The sequence below is a fragment of the Oryctolagus cuniculus genome, chromosome 21 (genome assembly GCF_964237555.1).
Source record: "Oryctolagus cuniculus chromosome 21, mOryCun1.1, whole genome shotgun sequence".
Lineage (NCBI taxonomy): Eukaryota > Metazoa > Chordata > Mammalia > Lagomorpha > Leporidae > Oryctolagus > Oryctolagus cuniculus.
Genome location: NC_091452.1, coordinates 9365826 through 9388758, shown reverse-complemented (window position 1 = coordinate 9388758; position 22933 = coordinate 9365826). Strand labels below are relative to the sequence as shown.

General features: G+C 42.6%; 1 protein-coding gene across 5 annotated transcripts in view; it reads left to right on the top strand.

The window, feature by feature from the left end:
• Positions 1 to 22933, top strand: part of NAA25 (N-alpha-acetyltransferase 25, NatB auxiliary subunit) — an 87457-nt gene that overhangs the window by 44919 nt on the left and 19605 nt on the right. For all 5 annotated transcript variants that reach the window (XM_051826818.2, XM_002719754.5, XM_051826817.2 and 2 more), the window contains 6 exons: positions 4574 to 4781; positions 6178 to 6267; positions 10471 to 10651; positions 11289 to 11388; positions 16775 to 16926; positions 20592 to 20717. In XM_051826818.2, coding sequence (XP_051682778.1) covers positions 4574 to 4781; positions 6178 to 6267; positions 10471 to 10651; positions 11289 to 11388; positions 16775 to 16926; positions 20592 to 20717 — 857 coding nt within the window. The remainder of the gene's footprint in view (positions 1 to 4573; positions 4782 to 6177; positions 6268 to 10470; positions 10652 to 11288; positions 11389 to 16774; positions 16927 to 20591; positions 20718 to 22933) is intronic.

Genomic DNA, 22933 nt, shown 5'->3' with positions numbered 1-22933 from the left:
AATTTTATATTGGAATAATATCAGATTTACAGAAAAGAGCATCTGCTACCCCTTATCCCTAATGTTACCACTTTAAATTACCATGGTACAATTGTCAAACTAAGAAACTGGACACAGCAGATTAAACCACTGCTTGGGATGCCCATATCTCATATTGGAGAGCTTGGTTCAAGCCCTAGCCACTCCAAACCTCTCATTCAGCTTCCTTCTAATGCAGATCCTGGGAGACAGTGCGATGGCTCAAGCACTTGGGTCCCTGCCACCCAGGTGGAAGACTTGGATTGAGTTCCTGGCTTCCGGCTTCAGCCTGGTCTAGCCCCAGCCATTGAAGCCCCGACTCTGTCTCTCTGCCTCTACAAAAGATCAAAAGTTGAGAAAGAAAAAAATCTTCAAACATTTTATGTGACTCCATATAACGAGAAGTACCTATTCACAGGAGCCCCAGTGAAATACTGAAAGTGTTAAGGCTGTCACTGTGCTGTGACACCAAGGATTTAAAGGTGTTGCAGTGAGTTTTGTCTTACTATATAAATTTTAATCGAGAGAGACAGTTTTGCTGCTACTTTTAAAAATTATTATTAAAGATTTATTTATTTATTTGAAAGTCAGAGTTATGCAGGTGGGGGGGTGTCTTCCATCCGTTGAGAGAGAGAGAGAGAGAGAGAGAGAGAGAGAGAGGTCTTCCATCTGCTGGTTCATTCCCCAAATGGCCACAACAGCCGGAGCTGCGGAGCCAAGAGCCTCTTCTGGGTCTCCCATGCAGGTGCAAGGGCCCAAGAACATGGGCCATCTTCCGCTGTCTTCCCAAGCCACAGCAGAGCTGGATGGGAAGTGGAGCAGCCAGGACTCGAATTGGTGCCCACATGGGATGCCGGCACTGCAGGTGGTGGCTCCACCTGCTATGCCAAAGTGCCAGCCCTGCCACAGTTTTTTTTTTTTTTTTTAAGATTTATTTATTTATTTGAAAGAGTTACATAGAGAGGAGAGGCAGAGAAAGAGAGAGAGAGAGGTCTTCCATCCAATGGTTCATTCTCCAATTAACCGCAACAGCTGGAGCTGCGCTGATCCGGAGCCAGGAGCTTCTTCCGGGTCCCCCATTTGGGTGTAGGGGCTCAAGGATTTGGACCATCTTCTGCTTTCCCAGGCCATAGCAGAGAGCTGGATCGGAAGTGGGGCAGCTGGGTCTCCAACCGGCGCCCCTGTGGAATGCCGGCACTGCAGGTGGCGGCTTAACCTGCTATGCCATAGCGCCGGCCCCTGCCACAACTTTTTAATAGTAGGATGACTTCAGTCGCCAAAAATTCTGCCCCTCAGCATGTATGTTTGTCAAAGGATTAGTAACTGTACAAATAGGTTCAAACTGAGCACTATTGTCCCAATGAATTATGAGCCAAATCTTTCTGAAGTGTGACTGATTCCTGAGAGTGGGCCATTGATTCCAGCTATCCTGCAGTGGCTCACCCAGGGTGATGTTTTAATCTATTGTTTTGTTTGCTTTGAGTTTTTTAGGTAAACAATAAAATTATTCTATTTTTAAATATATTTGCAGAGTAAAAGTGTGTATAGCAAAATAAATAATAAGCATATTGTTTCATAATAAAACCTCTTTGGGAGATTCTTTTTTTTTTCCCAAGAAACCTTTTATTTAAGAAATACAGACTTCATGCATTTCATAAATACAACTTCAGGAACATAGTGACTCTTCCCACTGTACCCACCCTCCTACCCTTCTTCCTTCTCCCTCTTATTCATTCCTATTCTTAACTTTTTACTAAGATCTATTTTCAATTAATTTTGTACACATACATTTAACTCTATGGAGATTCTTAGTATTCACTAAAGGAGTTAATAGTAAGTATAACCAATAGATAAAATATCTTGTAAAAGCAAAATAAGTGACAGTAGAAATTATATAGACTTCTAATCAAAAGCTTAAAAAGTGCTATTGTTACAAATGTGGAATATTTGTATCTTATAGTAATAAAAATTAATACAATTGTGGACATAAGGAAGCAAAATCATTACTGATATAAAACTATATGATTAATGAGATTGCATTTTGATTTAATTTTCTATTTGTATATAAAAGTTAAATGTATGTAATTGAAGTCAAATAATACCACAAAGTTTATATTGAAAACATCACAGGGGCTGGTGTTGTAGCCTAATAGGTTAAGCTGCCACTTGCAACGCTGGCATCCCATACAGGCGCCAGTTCGAGCCCAGGCTGCCCCACTTTCAGTCAGTTTCCTGCTGATGTGCCTGGGAAAGCAGCAGAAGATGGCCCAAATCCTTGGGCCCCTTCACCCTTGTGGGAGACCTGAGTGAAGCTCCTGGCTTACGCCTGGCCCAGCCCTGGCAGTTGCAAGTCATTTTGGGAGTGTACCAGCAGATGGAAGCTCGCTCTCTCTGTCCCTCCCTCCCTCCCCACCCTTTCTCTGTTTCAAATAAATAAATAAATAAAAGTAAAATAAAGTAAATCACAGCCAAATTCATTGTTCCAGCTTAACAGACAAAAATAATTTCCACTCATTTCTTCTGTTATTTACCCTCATATCTCTACTTTGGACTTAGGTAACAGTTTGTTAATTTATTCCTCATTTATTGATATCCTGCTGTAGAAGGTGATAATTTCGTTGTTTATAGCATTTCATTTCTCCTGTTAAATAGTTTTCCCCACAATAATTCATTATTCATTATATATTATTTATTTATGTATTTGAAAGAATGAGAGAAACACAAAGAAAGATCTTGCATCCACTAATTCACTCCGCAAATAGCCGCAGCAGCTGGAGCTGGGCGAGGCTGAAGCCAGGTCTCCCACATGAATGGCAGGGCCCCAAATATTTGAGCTATCACCTGTTGCCTAGCAGGGTGCAAATTAGCAAGAAGCTGGATCAGAAGCAGAACAGCTGGAAGTCGAACTTGCTCTCCCATATGGAGTACTGGCATCACAAGTGGTGACTTAATCCTTTGTGCCACAATGCTAGCACCTATTCTTTTTATTTTTACAGCTCAGTATTATTCATGGCTGAGCCAGTTGCTATATGGTGATGCCTCATACAACTCTTCTCTTGGAGTTAATATTTTTTTGTTTCACTAACCTCAGAATTGGGAACAGGGCTGCTTTTTTTTTTTTTTTTTAAAGATTTATTTACTTATTTGAAAGGCAGAGTTACAAAGAGGCAGAGGCAGAGAGAGAAAGGTAGGTCTTCCATCCGCTGATTCACTCCCCAGGTGGCTACAACAGCCAAAGCTCGGCCAATCTGAAGCCAGGAGCTTCTTCCAGGTCACCTATGTGGGTGCAGGGGCCCAAAGACCTGGGCCATCTTCCACTGCTTTCGCAGGCCATAGCAGAGAGCTGTATCATTAGTGGAGCAGCCAGGACTCGAGCCAACATCCCTGTGGCATGCTGGCACTGCAGGTGGTGGGCTTTACCTGCTGTGCCACAGTACCAGCCCCCAGGACTGCTTCTTAGATAGACTTCAGCAAATTCAGTTTCAGTTCCATCAGCACCTTAATCTTGGAGATACCTGGTGCCCTTAGTGTCTGAGTCTTATAAGGTTCTGTATGTTTTTATTTGCTGTCACCTCTTCACATATTCTTGGTCTTTGTGGATTTATTCTTTATATTCCTTTTAACAGGATTTTAAAGGTGAACAAAAGTAAGCATGTGTTTAATAGATATATAACCAGAACTAGCATATACGATTTTTTAAAAAATCAAATTTAAAGAGTTAAGAGCATTTTCAGGCACAGTGTTACCATTAGAAGAACCTGTATGAATTATACATAGGCTCTCTCTGTGACATTTCTTAAAACTGAGTATGAATCTACAATTATCTCAATAAAAAGTTTAATTAAATTTGAAGTCATATGAGATAAACATTCTTTTCAATGTATAACTTTACATTTAAGAATTTATGTATCAATTTAATTTTAGATTTTTTTATTTTTGGTAATCTTTTGTATTCCTAATTAAGCTTTTTCATTGCTACAATACATATTAGTTTAATGTGTTAAAATTTATGAAATGTTTTCACAATTTTTTTTTCAAGTCAATGATTTCTATTCATCTTCACATGTTTAATAGAAGAAGGATGTAGCCAGGGGGTCATTGTTTCTATCAGGAAGCAGAACTCTACTGACACCAGGTGCATCTGCCTCGCTTGCAGGAGGTGCACTTGCACTCCTTGCATTTGCCGTCGCCAGCACAGGTGTAGGAGCCACCTGTGGCGCAGTGTATTCAGGGTCCATTTCAAGCAAGGTGAAGGCCGAGGTTCAAGGTGAGAGGCCATCAGGTAGCTGGGCTGGTGGAAGGCGCCTTCTGTTGTCACAGTTTTTTAAATCTTTCAGTGTCTGTAGAACATGGTAATGACAATACCTTGGGCCATTAATAATGAGTGTCAGTTTCACCAGCATTGTGCACTCTCAAAATTTTTGCTTCATTTTGTTTTAGCTATTTTGGTAGATAGGAAATGGTGTTAAGGGACCATTTCCATTGCTATTAATTGTAGCCTACCAAACACTAGTTGTGTTTTGAGACCTGTGCTCCTTTTTTCCCTACTTTGCAGTTTATTAATCAGTTACTTGGAGTTGTTCCTTTATCGACACCAACAGAGGATAAGCTGGCGCTGCCTGCGGACATCCGGGCTCTGCAGCAGCATTTGTGCGTGGTGCAGCTGACAAGATTACTTGGCTTGTACCACACCATGGATAAAAGCCAGAAATTGAATGTGGTCAGAGAACTGATGTTAAGGTACCAGCACGGATTGGAGTTTGGTGAGCAATCTTTCAAAATGTACACTAGTTTCCTAAGTTGCGAAGACCTGAAGTCAGTGATTTTAGTACCCTATTTAATGAGTTTGGCGAGTAAGAAGACTCTCCACATCTTACAATGTGAAATGTGCCTCAAGGCTAAAGTTTTAAACAGTTGTAGTTGACTTCCAGTTGTCTGTGTTCTTCATCATTTGATAAGCTAACTCTTACTACCTTGGAGTTCATATGGATCGTATGGTTATCGGAATTGTCAGATTTTCCTCTAATAGACCTTAATATTCTTAATATAGAATGTGTAAGTGAACAAAAGGATTAGTATAAATTGTAAGATAAATATTTAGTTTCGAAGTTGGAGGCAGGCGCTTGACCTAGTCACTTATCAGAGTGCATGGATTTGATACCCAGTTCTCCTCCTGACTCCCAGTTTCCTGCTAATGCAAATTTTGGGAGGTAGCAGAGATGTCTTGAGAAAGTTGTTGGGTCTCTGCAACCCACGTGGGAGACGTGGATTAAATTCCCAGCTCCTGGCTTTTGTTCACAGCTATGACTATTGGAGGCATTTGGGGAGGGAACCAGCACATGAGAGCTCTCTCCTACCTCTCTCTCTCACTGTGTCTCTCAAAGAAAAAAGAAGCTGACAATCTTCAGATTGGCTTGGACTTTGCTGGATACACACTCATATTTGCGATAGGAATTTGAATAGTCTGATTATAAAATGTCTATTTCTCTGTTTTTAAAACTAGCTGAAAAACAATGTTATTTTAGTTATACGTGGCCCTTGGTGCAGTGTTTTTTTTCTTCACTTAAAACCTCCTTCTGGCCGGCGCCGTGGCTCACTAGGCTAATCCTCCGCCTTGCGGAGTTCTAGTCCCGGTCGGGGCGCCGGATTCTGTCCCAGTTGCCCCTCTTCCAGGCCAGCTCTCTGCTGTGGCCAGGGAGTGCAGTGGAGGATGGCCCAAGTGCTTGGGCCCTGCACCCCATGGGAGACCAGGAGAAGTACCTGGCTCCTGCCATCGGATCAGCACGGTGTGCTGGCCGCGGCGTCCATTGGAGGGTGAACCAACGGCAATGGAAGACCTTTTTCTCTGTCTCTCTCTCTCTCACTGTCCACTCTGCCTGTCAAAAAAAAAAAAAAAAAAAAAAAAAAAAAAAAAAAAAACCCTCCTTCTGAATCTTGCTGTGCTCCGCCTGGGACATCCTGGGTACCTGCTCTGCTCTGGAGCTCTTCCTTCTAGTCCAGCTCTGTGCTTGCACCCTCTCTTGAATCCCTAGATTCATGATTTATGTATTTTTTCTGGTACTTTGTTTTCTTTTTCCTTTTTTTCTTCTCCCTTCTGTCATTTAAAAAAAAAACTCATTCCAGTAATAATTAAATACTAAAATGTTTTTTCCTCTATAGGGAAGTCCTGTTTGAAAACAGAATTGCAGTTTTCTGACTATTACTGTCTACTTGCTGTCCATGTGCTTATTGATATATGGAGAGAATCAGGTGGGTACCTTGATTTTCGTTCAGCTTTACTCTTTGTTTTTATTGATTATAAAACAATTTTCTTGGATGAATGATGTAGTCCATGCATTTGATTCATGCTTTTAGGTCCCTCTTGCCTTTCTCTAGGGTGCTTCTAGAAGAACCCATCTCCAGTTTATCCCCCTTCCTGTAACCAGGATAATTTTAAATCAGTGGATATCTCTTCAGTATTTAAGTATTCCTGAATAATGAATAATGACTTTAAAAAGCCTATTACAAGGCTACAACATTCAAAATACAATGAAATTAATCAATGATTGATGTATAAGCCCATGGAACAGAATAGCTCCTTTTATTCTCTTTCAAATTTTTTATATACAGGAAAATGCAGTCTTTTGGAATATAGGTCTGATTAGCTCATTTTAAGACAAAAATATACTACATGGTAATGGAAGCATGGTGACTTATCAAGGAGGAGAAGGATGATTCAGCAGAGGATACTGAGGTTGCCTGTTAAGTCCTACCCTCTGATGTTTTCCTTTACTCTCAGTTTTGGGAAATAAGAACCTCGAGTGCTTCTTGCATATTGCTCAGTAAAGATCTGGGGATTGTGGGGGACAAGTTGAACGGCTCTTACCCATTTCACAGAGCACTGGGTTTTATTACTATCATCCTCATTCTTAACGGACTTCAGAGGTATCCAGTTCTGCTGAGGGTAGAAATGAACCATTTTAGGATGGTGATCTGACCTCTGCCCACATCTCCATATTCTTAAAATCTTAGAGTCCTGAATATACTTTAACGCATTTTGCTACTGTCATGAACTATCATGTTGCCTCTTTCTTACCTCCTCATCTGACTTTTACTCAGCACATCTAATGACAGGTGCCTTGAGTACCTCTTTCCTCCTGTGAACCTCTGTTGGACATTGTGTGTACCCAGATGGTAGGACTTGTTACACTGTATTGTCCCTGGGATGGGATATGAAATTTTTGTCAGCAGAGGTCTTGTTATCTGAACCCAAATTTTGTGAGATTGCATAGGGCTACAAAGTCATCTTGATGTACAAACCGTTAATGAATTGACCACTTAATAATCTGATCCCTGCAAGGATGCCCTCCGTTCTTATTGTGTACATTGATCCTTGCTCACAATGGTCATTGCTTTACTAGTCTCTTATTTTAAGAGTAAGGTATCTGGCCGACTAATATTTACAGCTGCTAACTAGTGTTGATCATCAGGCATTTGAAAATATGTGACTTAATTTATAACTTCATAACAGTAGTTTTTTTCTTTTAAAGATTTATTTGTTTATTTGAAAGGCAGAGTTGGAGAGAGGAGAGACACAGAAGATCTTCCATCCACTGGTTCACTCCCCTTATGGTCATAATGGCTGGGGCTGGGTAAGGCCGGAGCCAGGAGCCAGGAGCCAGGAGCTTCTTCCTCATCTCCCACATGGGTGGTAGCAGCCAAAGAACTTGGGCCATCTTTGTTTGCTTTTCTCAGGTCATTAGCAAGGAGCTGGATAAGAAGTAGAGCAGTCCGGACTTGAGCCGGTGAGGCAGTTGGTAGCTTTAGCCACTGCATCACAGTGTCAGCCCCAATAGTACTGTTCTTGTCACAGTTTTTGGATGAGGGAAATGTTGAACAGAGAGAAAGAAGTTAGATAAATTTTCAAAATGTTGTAATGCAAATAATTTCATTAGTGACCATGTCCATAAAATGAAATTGTATCTCTTATAAAGATATAGCGTTTCAGGCAGTAGGGGTTTAATCCAGCAGTTAAGATGTCTTCATCTCACATCCGAGAGCTGCTTCTATTCTCAACTCCAGTTCCTGGCTCCAGTGCAAACCCTGAGAAGCAACAGTGATGACTCAAATAATTGGGTGTCTGCTGGCCATGAGAGACCTGGATTGTATTTCCAGCTGCTGGCTCTGACCCCGGCCCAGCTTTCTCTTGTGGGCATTTGGGGAATCAACTACTGGTTGGAAACTCTGTCTGTTTCTCCCTGTTTCCTGCAAATAAATAAAAAATAGTTTTAAAAGTTGCAGGGTTTCTTGAAGTGTCCTAATCATAGTCATTGTTGATGGTGGATCTGACAAATTAAAAGTCAATAAAATCTCTTGCTGGTGCTTTGGTGCAGTTGGTTAAGCTGTGGCCTGCGGCACCAGCATCCCATATGGGTGCTGGTTCAAGTACCGGCTGCTTCTCTTCTGATCCTGCTCTCTGCTTATGTCCTAGGAAAGCAGTGGAAGCTCCTGGTTTTGACCGAGCCCATCCCTGGTTGTTATGGCCATTTGGGAGTCAACCAGTGTATGGAAGACATTCTGTCTCTCTTTTTCTCTCTCTCTCTTTCCCCCTCCTCACTGTAACTCTACCTCTCAAATAAATAGTAAATAAAATCTTAAAAAAAGAGAGATTAAAAAAGGGACTTAAAGATATGATTTTTATATGAATATATGAAAGTTGAGTTAGAAAAATTGTATCCTTGATACACATTTGTTTTTGGTGAATACTTTACAGAGATGTAGTTACAGCCTCAATTTTTCAAAATAATATCTTCATAGTTATTTTAATAGTTCAGAAAGAAGTGTAAATTAAGCCATTTTTTACCATCTGATACTTTTTATGTCAATGTGATAGTAATACAAAGAGAACATATTTTTTTTAAGATTTTATTTATTTATTTGAGAGGTAGAGTCACAGACATTGAGAGGGAGACAGAAAGGTCTTCTTTCCATTGGTTTACTCCCCAAATGGCCACAATGTCTGGAGCTGCGCCAGTCTGAAGCCAGGAGCCAGGAGCTTCTTCCCAGTCTCCCACATGGGTACAGGGGTTCACTCCCCAAATGGCCACAATGGCTGGAGCTGCGCCAGTCTGAAGCCAGGAGCCAGGTGCTTCTTTCCGGTCTCCCATGTGGGTGCAGGGGCACAAGGACTTGGGCCATCTTTTACTGCCTTCCAGGCCACAGCAGAGAGCTGGATTGGAAGAGGAGCAGCCGGGACTAGAACCGGCACCCATATGGGATGCTGGTGTCCAGGCCACAGCTTAACCCACTGCACCAAAGCAGTATTAGGTAGGTTAAGGGCAGTTTGCATAGTATCTTTTGGGTAGGTTACATGAGTGATACTTACCTAAAGTCCCAATATTTTTGTTATATCCAGTGTAATTTCTTTTGGAAAAAATCATGTAAAGTACAACCTTAAAATCTTCGGGTATGGAGCTTTTATTTTAGCATTTTATTTAAAATTCTACCTTTCTAGACCCTAAAGACACTCTTTAATAGAATTTTTGCATATTTTCTTTCACTCTTTTTCCCTGTGAATGTTTTATAGACTTGAGATCAACTCTTCATACTAATTTTAATTTTCTTTTTTTAAAAGATTACCTTTTTCTTTTTAAATATTGATTTATGTATTTATTTGAAAGAGCTACACAGAGAGAGGAGAGGTAGAAACAGAAAGAGGTCTTCCATCCGATGGTTCACTCCCCAATTGGCTGCAACGGCCGGAGCTGCACTGATCTGAAGCCAGGAGCCAGGAGCCTCTTCTAGGTCTCCAACGCGGTTGCCTGGGCCCAAGGACTTGGGCCAGATCTACTGCTTTCCCAGGCCATAGCAGAGAGCTGGATCGGAAGTGGAGCTGGGTCTCGAACCGGCGCCCATATGGGATGCTGGCACTTCAGGCCAGGGCGTTAATCTGCTGCACCACAGCACCGTCCCCATAATTTTAATTTTCTGTATCTTTGGAACTAGGTAGGCCAAAGGAGTCATTTTGTTTATTAATTGAAAACATTTATCATACTTGACATCCTTTTAGAGAGTCATACATGAAAGAAAAATGATGCCTGTGGAGAGTATCTGTCTGAGGTATTAATAGAGAAACTCCTGCCGTGGGGAGGCTGGTGGCCTTCGGTTCTTCAACGTCCACGTGTTTGCAGAATCTGAGGTCATGCCAGATTCTGTAACTTTCTCCACAGGCCCTGGCCACTTGAAATCTGCAACACTTTTGCCAAAGAGTATGTTTAAGGACTGACAAAACTATTGAGAAACTGTTTTTTTAGGGAAATTCCTGTTTTGGTTATGGATATGTGTCTACAGTTAGTTCTCTGCTATCTAAACTCATGGAATTCTTAGGCGAGGTTACTGTCAATATAAGTTTTGTTTTTGGGAAACCGCTGTTTGCCATCAAGGTCGGTGGGTAATGCTTGATTTTGCTTTCAGGTGATGAGACCGCTGTGTGGCAGGCTCTGACTTTGCTGGAAGAAGGACTAACCCATAGCCCTTCCAACGCTCAATTCAAGTTGCTGCTTGTTCGGATCTACTGTGTGCTGGGTGCATTTGAACCAGTGGTTGATCTTTACTCCAGCCTCGATGCTAAGCATATCCAACATGACACCATTGGGTTGGTAGTATGTACTCTGAATATACCTGTGTGGGGTGCTTGGGACTCTCTCAGGTGCTCTGGGCATTAAACTGTTTTGTGACCCATTGCAAGGCCAAAAGAGTTTACATCTCCTAGCACCTTGTGGTGATTTTAAAATTTATACAACTTAGAAGTGTTAAAGTTTTTCTGAACGATAACAAACAGGTGTATACTTTGAAACCCTGTTCTTAGCACAGATGATCTGATTCTGAAGTCTCTACTTCTGCCCTGCAGTTGAGGTTGACAGTGCACAGTATTTGTTGACCTGAGTTCTTTTGGCATCTGTGTTTTGACTCTTTCTGTTGACTTCAGAGCATCCTCTCTATCGTTTTTGTGCTCAGGAAGACATCATTGCGTTCTCTTACAATTTCTGTGTTCCATTAAGCATCAGTGGAAGAAAGCATGGCACTGAACATCAAATTTCCTACAAAATCAAATTAACTTTGCTTCCTTTTTTTGTCTTAAATTGTATTCTATGAATTAAATACTTTCTATGGTAGGATGTTTTACTATTTCCTTAAGTCTAGATATTTTTAGGCCATAGTAGTTTGGAGTGTAGTGTTTGATACTAAAGGTAGGTAAGTATAACTTTTTTTTTTTTTTCCTTCCAACCTAGTTACCTTTTGACCCGATACGCCGAATCTCTAGGTCAGTATGCTGCTGCATCCCAGTCCTGTAACTTCGCACTCAGGTTTTTCCACTCCAACCAGAAAGATGTAAGTGAGAAACCATTTTTTTACTATGGTTTTGCCTGCCGATTGCAAACAATTCAGTGTGTTTCCTCATGACACAAGTGCACATGTTGACCAAGCTGTATCAGAAATGCCCTTAGGCTATAGCTCACTGTCCAAGACTGACTCGGAGTGCTTTTGAAAGAATCCTTGGAAAGTTGCATTTAAAACTGGGTATTAACAGATGGGGAAGTGTTATGTCTCCAGATTTGTCATTTGATTTCTAAGAGACTTTCTAAGTACACAAGAAGCAGCCCATGTGAATTTATAGTGTGGGATGCCATGGGAGAGTTTACAGTAGCGGCTGCTCTCTTTGCCAATAGTGAAATAGTGAGATTACTTACATTTTTGTAGAATTACAAAATTGACCAAATTAAGATTATTTCAAGAAACTTAGATCAGTGGGGTGAAGGGTTTACAGAATGTACATGGGAAATAGGCATTATATTTATTGCATTTTCTCTGAACTTTTTGAGGTTCCCTTATATGTCTTTTTAATTAATTAATTAATTAATTAATTTTTTGAGAAGCACGCAGAGAGCTCCCATTTGCTGATTCACTCCCCAAATGCCAACATTGGCCAAGGCTAGGGGGCTGGCAGCCAAGAATGCTACCCAGATATGTTACATGGGCTTCTTGGGCTGTCAGCACTACCAACCAATGTCTGCATTAGCAGGAAGCTGGAGTCAGGATTAGAGCAGAGCCTCAAACCTGGGTACCCTGATATGGGACGTAGACATCGCGACTGGCGTCTTAATCTCTGGACCAAATACTTGCCCTGAATGATTTTTAAAGTAGTAATAAATAAGCCAGAGCTTTCAGTGCCATAGTGAAGAAATTTGTACCATATATCTCACTACAAACTGGGCTTGGCCTCACTCCCTGTTGGCCCATGGTAAGCAGATGTTTATCGAATGGTCTTTGCTCAGATGGTAAACTATGCAGAACTATGCAGAACTACTCAGGAGCGAATGTGGAGATGAGGCATGTCCTGAAGAGTGCCCACTGCCTCCACTTCTGAGACTCATTGCCTGGAATTTGGCCCTGTCAGATATCTAGCCGTAGCTTTCGATTCTCATGGTCTTCCAGCAACTGAGGAACTTGGCAAGGCATCTTGTGTCTGAAGTTCTTGGCAGACACTCATGGGGAATTTTTTTTTTAAAAAACCTTTTTATAACTATAGCAGTGATGGCAAACCTATCTTCCATCTAATTCTTTAGAATGTATTATATAGAAGAGGCATTTCTGAACAATGGGATATAGATGGGTTATTCTTAGCTTCTGATAATTGTGCGAAACGTCAGTGTGGTCTGTGGGCTGTAGCGTAGGACAGCTCCAGGCCGGTGGAAGGCTGACTGTTGTGCTTAGACCATCTGCCGGTTTCTGCCCTGCTTCCTCCCAGAGGCCCCCTCCCCCCAGAGATTGGGATCTCTCTTCAGACCGCCTTTTGCAGCACAGCTTCTGGTAAGCATTTGAGCACAATGCTCCGAAAGTGCTGCCCTGGTTTGAGGTCAGAAGGCATCTCTATGATGTTATGGCTCCAACTTCACCTAGCATGAGTGGGCAGTTGATCATAAATCTCTTGAGTTTTCATTGTGTATCCACTACCTATGTTTGCCCTCCTTTGTTTTAAGAAATTTTATTAAAAAAACACAGAGAAGAATTGCTTTCCTCAGATTCTGTTTATTTTGGCTCTTATTTCTGTATTTATGAGGAAGAGGTTAAAGAAACATTTGATTTACTAAAAAAAAAATCCCTTGCAACATTTTCTTTCCCAAATAGTTTGAGGTAGTAGGATAAGTAAGGGATTCTTTCAAGCCTGGTGGCTGGTTATGCTTCAGTTTTTAATCATCTGGCATTCCAGAAGAACCATTTTTTTTCATGCACATTTGGCCAGTAAGAGTACATTATCTTTTGTTTGTTTGTTTGTTTTAAAGATTTTATTTATTTGAGAGGTAGAGTTACAGGCAGTGAGAGGGAGAGACAGAGAGAAAGGTCTCCCTTCCTCTGGTTCACTCCCCAAATAGCCACAATGGTCAGAGCTGAGCCAATCTGAATCCAGGACCTCCCACGCAAGTGCAGGAGCCCAAACACTTGGGCCATCCTCTACTGCTTTTCCAGGCCACAACAGAGAGCTGGATTGGAAGTGGAGCAGCCGAGAGTAGAACTGGCACCGATATGGGATGCCGGCACTGCAGGCAGAGGATTAGCCTACTGCGTCACAGCACCGACCCCACATTATCTTAAAGTTAAGCTTTAATTTTTTTCTTTCCAAAAATATTGTATCTGAAGAGTTGCTTTGAAAAATAAAACACAGGGGAAGGAGGTGGTCACAGAAGTGGTCTGATAGGGTGTGTTATCCTCAATGTTTTTCTTTTTAAAAATATTTATTTATTTGAAAGGTAGAGTTACAGAGAGAGAGAGAGGGAGATAGAGAGAGAGAGAAAGGTTATGGGGGAGGGGTCTTCCATCTGCTGGTTCACATCCCGAATGGCGCAGCAGCCAGAGCTGAGCCGATCCAAAGCCAGGAGCCAGGAGGTTCTTCTGGGTCTCCCACATGAGTGCAGGGGCTCAAGGACTTGGGTCATCTTCTGCAGCTTTCTTAGGCCATAGCAGAAAGCTGAATTGGAAGAGGAGCAGCCACGACCCAAACCAGCTCGCATAAGGGATGCCAGCCTAAGGGGGAGGCTTAGCCCTCTTTGCCACAACACTGGCCCCTCCTCAATGGTTTTTAGTACTTTCAACATTTTCCTGATGGCAGGAGTGACTAATTCATCTGATGTTAAACCTGATAAAAATTTAAAAATTTTGTTGACCTGGGACTAGGACTCTTTGCTTGAAGTTTATCTTTATTGCTATCAAGAAGATGGAGCTTATTCAATCATCTGAAAGCAGATAATCTGGGGGTGTCATGGAATCAAAAGAAAAATACAATACAGCAAGAAAAATGCATCTTGACCTTGCTGCCTGAGACCCCAGAGTCAGAAAACAGAGACTGTAGCGTGGACTGTTCCCCAAGGCATCTGAGCGCTGGACAGACGATCACTGTGGTGTCATTCTGTGTACCTTCAACCTCTGCTCGTGGTAGAGATGCTTCTCCGCAAAGCCACACTGTGTGCTCTCCCTCTTTTGCTCTTAGTCCTAGAGATCCCTGGATGTGTTTTCTCGGGTGACTGATGTTTTCCAATTCCGAACTAACTCTTTGAAAGAGCACTTTTATTCCTTCAGTGGGAAGTCCAGCATTCTTTCAGCAAGGCTTTGTGCTGGGCCGTTGAAACTTATGCTTGGAAGGTTGACATAGAAGCTTTCTGTCCAGAAGGATCATTGTCTGCTATCATCTTATATATTTTTAACAGCACAAGAATCAATACAAGATTTTCATCATTTCTAAAAGTCACTTATATGTTTATGCTTTTTAAAAATCTCTGTTTTAGGTTTTTTTGTAAAGATCATTATTCAGGGATGTGATGTCCATGTGTTTTGCCAATTTTTACAGCGACCAGGGTTCATTTCAGGAATGCATATGGGATCTACGTAGCCTCGTTGGTACATAAATGACCTGTAGGTGCGGACAACATATTCTATTGAAAAAAAAATCTTTAAAATGCTATGGCTTCCAGTTTTGCCTGCAGTTCCGTTAGGGAGCTGTTTCTTCAAGCAGTTTCATGTTGACAGCCTTTGTCTTACTGGTCTCTTCCCAGGCCTTTGTCTAGCTGTGCAGTGCTGCTTTACTGCAGGGTTAAAGGAGGACTATCTAAAAAGGACAAGCCAGACAACCATACTGCCTTCTCAGTTTCTTAAACACTAATCCCTCTGTTGCCCGTATTTTTCTCTTATAAAAAACTGTTGCTTTTTTTTCTAAAGTGGTATTTATGGACCACACAGAAAGTCAAACTGCCTCTGTACTTGGTAAGACTGGGTTCTCTCCATAAAAATAACGCATTTTGGAACTGTAATTTACAAATTTGATTGGAATCACCAAAGTCATATTTTCATCCTGATTAATTGCCAAATCATATGTTGCTAACAGCCAAACTAAGTTGCCATTGCAAGGGCTGATAGTAAGTAAACCTTGCCATGTTTTCTAAGTCACGGGGCCATAGGATAGGTGTATGTGTTGAGAGTATCCTGGCCTCTTCCTGATGGGGTGTATCACTGTCCTTTACCCAGCTAGAAGGGACACTCGAGCCTGTTCAGATAGTCCTTCTTTAAACCTGCAGGATCACAAGTAATCTTTTTAATTTTCTTGTGTCCGTCCGTCTTTAATTTCTCCAGATACTGCAGGCAAACAGCTCGCCGATGTGTCCCATGGGGGTTTAAAAGCCGCATCGAATGCAGTTGAATTAGCGCCCGTGGCGCAATCCCGCGGCCTGAAATGAACCCTGCGAGGCTGTATATCAGAGGGTATGTTGTTGACTATTGGCCTATTTTCCTTCTGGGCAAATTATTCGGATATAACGGAGATGGGGACAGAGGTAACTGAGGCTGTGCAAACAGACTTTTTCTAAAAAAAAGGATCTTTGGGGTGGACATCAGCTTTGAGCTTAATACTTCCCTTTGCCCAAAGTGGTGATTCCTATCTTCCGATCCTGATGCCACAAGCCCACACCCATGAAATGTTCTTCCCTGAGGTTTTCTTCTATTGTGCCAGGATTTCTGTAGAATTCTTTATCTTGCCTCTGTTCTGTAACATTTCATCTCTATATGTGTACCATCTGTAGTTAAAGCATACGTGGTGAGTTCCTTTACTTGGTGGAAATTTCTAGCTGAGGTCTTATGTAGCTTGGATGGATATAAAACCTGGTTCTTGAAGTCTTTCTGTCCTCATAATGGATTATGACATGAATTTTTATAGGTCTTTTGTTTGGTATCTTCTATCTTGATGTAATGTACGTGTCCTGTGTGTTTCTGAAAGAGAATGATTTTTATTTGGGATGATGGGGTGGTTATATTATTTTGTGTCTTTGGAATCTTTGTATGAAACATAGTTTCTCTTGGATGCAGAAAAACATGGAGTAATACCCCTTTCAGAATGCTGTTAACCAGGTGTTTTGACTGATGGAGCATAACAAAATCCCAGGTCCTGTTGAATTGGAAGACTCATGACTGCCAAGAGAGAGTCTATGTGATGGTCAGCAGCAATGGAGTATTATGATTAGTAATATTAGTGAAGGAAACATGTGACTCTGGCATAGGAAGAGAGAAAAAATAATATTTTTAAAAGCTTTATGTTCTACTTGGTCCATGTTCTTAAAATATTTAGATTGAAAACCTTAATTTTAGTTTGAGTGTTTTTTTTTGTCTGGCAAGGTTTGCCTGCATTGCCTGACCTGTGAAATATTTATACCAAGGTGATGTCTTTCTTTCTCAGACCTCAGAATACATTATTCAAGCTTACAAATATGGTGCATTTGAGAAGATCCCAGAGTTTATCGCTTTTAGGAACAGGCTGAATAATTCTCTTCATTTTGCACAAGTCCGTACTGAACGGATGCTATTAGACCTTCTACTTGAAGCAAATATGTAAGTATTACATAAGAACTACAAAGGAACTAAGGAATCATGGGCCCTTAAGGGCTTAAGATAAGGAATATTTTAAAAAGAGAAAAGCCAGGAATGGAGAAATTGAAAGCAAAGTCATGCATGTCATGGGGAATGATAGGCTTGGCATTGTCATCACCTGAAATCATTAGAAATTTCAGAAGTTAATGCTGAGGCCTTTCTCTTGTTGTCTTGTAAGGCAAAGTGACCAGTGCTTGTTTCTGTTTCACCTAATACGTGCCATTACTTCTTTTTTTTTTTAGAAGATTGATTAATCTGAGAGGTAGAGAGCTAGAAACAGATAGAGGGCCGGCGCCGCGGCTCACTAGGCTAATCCTCTGCCTTGTGGCACTGGCACCCCGGGTTCTAGTCCCAGTCGGGGCACTGGATTCTGTCTCAGTTGCCCCTCTTCCAGGCCAGCTCTCTGCTATGGCCCGGGAGTGCAGTGGAGGATGGCCCAAGTGCTTGGGCCCTGCACCCCATGGGAGACCAGAAGAAGCACCTGGCTCCTGCCTTCGGATCAGCACAGTGCGCCGGCCGCAGCGCGCCAGCCGTGGCGGCCATTAAAGGGTGAACCAACGGCAAAGGAAGACCTTTCTCTCTCTCTCTCTCACTGTCCACTCTGCCTGTCAAAAAAAAAAAAAAAAAAAAAAAAAAAAAAAAAAAAAGAAAGAAAGAAAGAAAGAAAAAAGAAAAAAAGAAAGAAAGAAAAGAAACAGATAGAGAGAGCTCTCATCTACTGGTGGATTTTCCCAAATGCCTGTAACAGCCAATCTGAAGCAGAAAGCCAGGGACTCAATTAGGTTTCCCACATTGTAGCAGGGACCCAAGTACAAGCCATCACCTGCTGCCTTCAAGGTTCATATTAGCAAGAAGCTGGAATCAAGAGGAGCCTGAGCTGAACATTGCTCCCTGGCACTCCAGTGTGGAACATGAACTTCCATTTATGTATTTATTATTTTTTTTTTTTAATTTATTTTTTATTTGAGAGTTAGAGTTGCAGACAGTGAGAGGGAGAGACAGAGAGAAAGGTTGATTCACTCCCCAAATGGCCACAATGGCTGGAGCATCGCTGATCCGAAGCCAGGAGCCAGAAGCTTCTTCTGGATCTCCCACGTGGGTGTAGGGGACCAAGGACTTGGGCCATCTTCTAATGCTTTCCCAGGCCACAGGAGAGAGCTGGACTGGAAGATGGGCAGCCATGACTAGAACCGGCGCCCATATGGAGTGCTGGCGCTGCAGGCAGAGGATTAACCTGCTGTGCCACAACGCTGGCCCCCTATTACTTTATTTTTTTTTAAGACTGATTTATTTTAAAGGCAGAATGAAAGAGAGAGAGAGGATATCTTCATCTGACTCTTGTTAGGCCAAAGCCAGGAATTCCATCCTTGTCTCCCATGTGCATAGCAGGGACTCTAAGGATACTTGAGGGGCTGGCACTGTGGTACAATAGGTCAGTACTCCACCTGTAGCGCCGTGGCTCACTTGGTTAATTCTCTGCCTGTGGCGCCGGCATCCCAGATGGGTGCCGAGTTCTAGTCCCGGTTGCTCCTCTTCCAGTCCAGCTCTCTGCTGTGGCCCAGGAAGGCAGTGGAGGATGGCCGAAGTCCTTGGGCCCTGCACCCGCTTGGGAGACCAGGAGATGCACCTGGCTCCTGGCTTCGGATCAGTGCGGTGCGCTGGCCGCAGCAGCCATTAGTGGGTGAACCAACGGAAGGAAGACCTTTCTCTATGTCTCTTTCTCACTGTCTAACTCTATCTGTCAAATAAATTAAAAAAAAAAAAAAAATACTCCACCTGCGGCACTGGCATCCCACATGGGCGCTGATTCTAGTCCTGGCTGTTCCACTTCTGATCCATCTCCCTGTGGATGTACCCGGGAAAGCTACAAAAGATGGCCCAAGTCTGGGTCTCTGCAACTCATTTGGGAAACTCAGGAGCTCCTGGTTCCTGGCCCAGCTCTGGCCATTGTGGGGGATTCTCTCTCTGTAAACTCTGCCTTTCAAATAAGTTCTTAGAATCAATCTAGAAATGAGTCAGTGAGTAAGAGCCTTGCCATCACCTGCTGCCTTCTCAGGCAGTAGAGCAGGGAGCTGATGCAGCATCCCAGGGTGGCACTGGCTATCCAGAGCAGCAGCTTTAGCCAGCTGTGCCACAGTGCCCACATCAGAACACGCACATCTTTGTTTTCTTTTTTCTAGAAACTCTTAGTTTTATCCATTTAAAATGCTTTCTTGGGGGCCCAAACTGTGCTGTAGTAGGCTAAGCCTTCAGTGCCGGCATCCCTTATGGGTGCCAGCGTGTGTCCCAGCTGCCCCTCTTCCAATCCAGCTCTCTGCTGTGGCCTGAGAAGGCAATGAAATATGGCCCAAGTCCACATGGGAGACCCAAAAGAAGCTCCTGGCTCCTCGCTTCAGATTGGCTTAACTCCAGCTGTTGTGGCCATTTGGAGAGCGAACTAGTAGATGGAAGACCCTTTCTGTCTTTCCCTCTCTCTGTCTGTAACTCTCTCAAATATTAAAAAGAGTGTTTGCTTGGAATTGGTGGTTGATAGCAATTCAGTTGCTGCTTGGGATACCTTCATCTCATGCCTGTGAGTGCCTGATTTGAGTCTTAGCCACCCTGATTCTGGTCCAGCTTCCTACTAGTGTGCACCCTGGAAAGCCCTAGATGATGGCTCAAGCAAATGGGTCCTTGTCCATGTGGAGACCCAGATTGAATCCTGGGCTCAAATATGGGCATCTTAACTGTTTTTTTTTGTTGTTTTTTTTTTTTTTTTTAGATTTTTATTTATTTATTTGAAAGGCAGAGATACAGAGAGAGAAGGAAAGAGACGTTCTGATCTTCCATTTGCTGGTTCTCCAATGGCTGCAATAGCTGGGGCTGGGCCAGGCTGAAGCCAGGAACTAGGAGCTTCTTCAGGGTGTGGGGGCAGAAATACTTGGGCCATGGTCTGCTGCTTTCCCTGGTGCATTAGCAGGGAGCTGTATCAGAAGCAGAGCAGCTGGGATTTGAACTGGTGCCCAAATGGGATGCCAGCACTGCAGGCAGAGGGTTAACCTTCTACGCCACAGCACGAGCAGCCAGGACTTGAACTGGCATCCGTATGGGATTCCTGCGCTGTGGGCTGCACCACAGCACCAGCCCCCTTTCTTCTTCTTCTTCTTTTTAATTACTGAAGCCTGAGATTAGACATTTTTTTTTTTTTTAAAGATTTATTTATTTATTTGAAAGGGAGAGTTACAGAGAGGCAGAGGCAGAGAGAGAGAGAGGTCTTCCATCTGCTGGTTCACTCCCCAGATGGCCGCAATGGCCAAAGCTGGGCTGATGATCCAAAGTCAGGAGCCGAGAGCTTCTTCCAGGTCTCCCACGCAGATGCAGGGGCCCAAGGACGTGGGCCATCTTCTGCTGCTTTCCCAGGCCACAGCAGAGAGCTGGATTGGAAGTGCAGCAGCCGGGACTCAAACTGACACCCACATTGGATACTGGCACTGCAGGCGGTGGCTTTACCCACTATGCCACAGTACTGGCCCCCCTTTCTTCTTAATTGTAAATGTAGTCTCTTTCTTTTCCCTCTCTAGTATAGCAAACATGTTTTTGTGGTTCTATTATTGAAATAATCCATAAATTAATATTCTGTGTCACAGATCAACTAGCTTAGCAGAAAGTATAAAGTCAATGAATCTTAGACCAGAAGAAGACGACATTCCGTGGGAAGATTTGCGAGACAACAGAGACTTAAATGTTTTCTTCAGTTGGGATCCAAAAGACAGGTAACTGTCATTTACCTCAAAATAATTTATTTTTTAAATATTAGGGTGAATCTAAGTTTTTAAAAAATTCCCTTTTTACACAAAAATGTATTTGTTGTAGAGATCAGAAAGTATAGGTAAAGTCAAAGAAAAAAATCTGTCTCACCCCTGTGCTGGGACTGCTGCAGACCTGAAACAGTGCTTCTGAGCACCTGTGAAACAGGTGCCAGGCACTGCGTGGTTCTGCAGCAGTAAGATTTACAAGTTGCAGAAGCTGTCAGATACCTTCAGTAGGTGACGGAAAACGGTTCTTAGCATCCTACTACATTTGGAAACATAAAAGGTGTAACTTCTGTAAATTGAAATAATAAAGTTTTTAAATTTTAAAATTAGTTGTAAATTGGTAAATTTTTCTTTAAATATATCAATATGCTTCATATATAGAGAGAGCTGTTAAATCAGTAATAATCAGATAATGAAGATACCAGCTGGGCAAAGGGCATAACAAGGATTTTTTTTTTTTTTTTTAAGCTTTATTTTATTTATTTGAAAGGCAGAGTTACAGAGAGAGAGCTCTTCCATCCATTTGGGTTTGCTTTCCAGATGGCTGTAACGGCCATAGTTGGGTTGTTCTGGAACCAGGAGCTTCTTCTCCGTCTCCCATGTGGGTGCTAGGTCCCAAGCACTTGGGCCATTTTTAGCTGCTTTCCCGGGTGCATCAGGAGGGAGCTGGATTAGAAGTGGAGCAGCTGGTCTCAAACCAGCACCCATGTGGGATGGCAGTACTGTATGAAGTGGCTTTACCTGCTGTGCCACAATACCGGCCCCATAACAAGAATTTCAAAGAAATGTTTCCTTACACCAATATAGATTTAATTTTAAAAAAAGGATTAATCTTTGGGTCAGCATTGTGGTGTCCTGGGTAAAGCTTCCACCTGCAATGCCAGCATCCCATGTGGACATTGATTCATGTCCATTTCCGATCCAGCTCCTTGCTAGTGGTCTGGGAAAATCAGCACAAGGTGGCCCAAGTATTTGGGCCCCTGTCACTCAGATGAAGTTCCTGGCTCCTGAGTTTGGCCTGGCCCAACCCTGGCCATTGTGACCATCTAGCGAGCATACCAGCAGATGGAAGATATCTTTCTGTCTCTGTCTCTGTTTTTCTCTCTCTGTCTCTCCCTCTCTCAATGTATATGTCTTTCCTATATGAATTTCAGTGACAGGTATCATAAATTTAAAATATCATGCCTTTTATTTACATATTTAAATATTATTCATTTGAAATGATATATGTACACAAACACACACACACACACACACACACACACACAGATCTTCCATTCTTTGATTCAGTCCCCCAGTCACCACAAGAGCCAAGTCTGGGCCAGGCTGAAACCATGAACCAAGAACTGCATCCTGGTCTCCCATGTGGCAGGGTCCCAGATACTTGGGCCATCTTCTGCTGCCTTCCTGGATGCATTCGCAGGGAGCTGGACCAGAAGCAGAGTAGATGGGACTCAATCCAGCACTGCGATATGGATTGCCGCTATTGCAAGTGACTGCTTGACCTGCTGTGTCACAATGCCAGCTCTTGCCATATACCATCTAATTCAGCAGATCTATTGCCAAGAAAGTAGAACCTAAGGAAATAAATGCACAATCCTGCAAAGCTGTGTCTATGAGTTAGTTCTGAGAGTACTGTGATTTGTGGGTTGCCAAGGCCATATGCAGTGATTCACCAGAAGGACTCAAGGGACTTAGAATATATATGTTTACACTCACAGCTAAGGGTTATTATAACAAAAGCATGCATGACAGGACAAACAAGGGGAGTGGCACAGGCAGAGTCTAGAGAATTCCATGCATGAATTTATGGTGCTGTCTGCTTCCTGTGAGTGGATATACCAAGCATGCTCTTTTATCCAGCAGCAGAAAAAAAAGTAGAACATCGGCAATGTTTCTGTACAGCCTGTTGGAGACTGGGAGTCCAAGGGTTTTCTTGGCTAATTGTGTGGATGTTTTCTTTCTAGTGTGTACCAAAATTCAGACTCCTAGAAGGAACGTGGTAGTTCCACAAATGACTTGGTTTGTATAGACAATGTAGGCACCGGGTAATGTTGGAATGCAAACTTTCTAGAAATCAGCCAGGGGCCATCTTTGAAAGCAAGCCCTTTAAAAGATAATAGGGGCTGGCACTGTGGTGCAGCAGGTAAAGCCGCTGCCTGCAGTACTGGCAT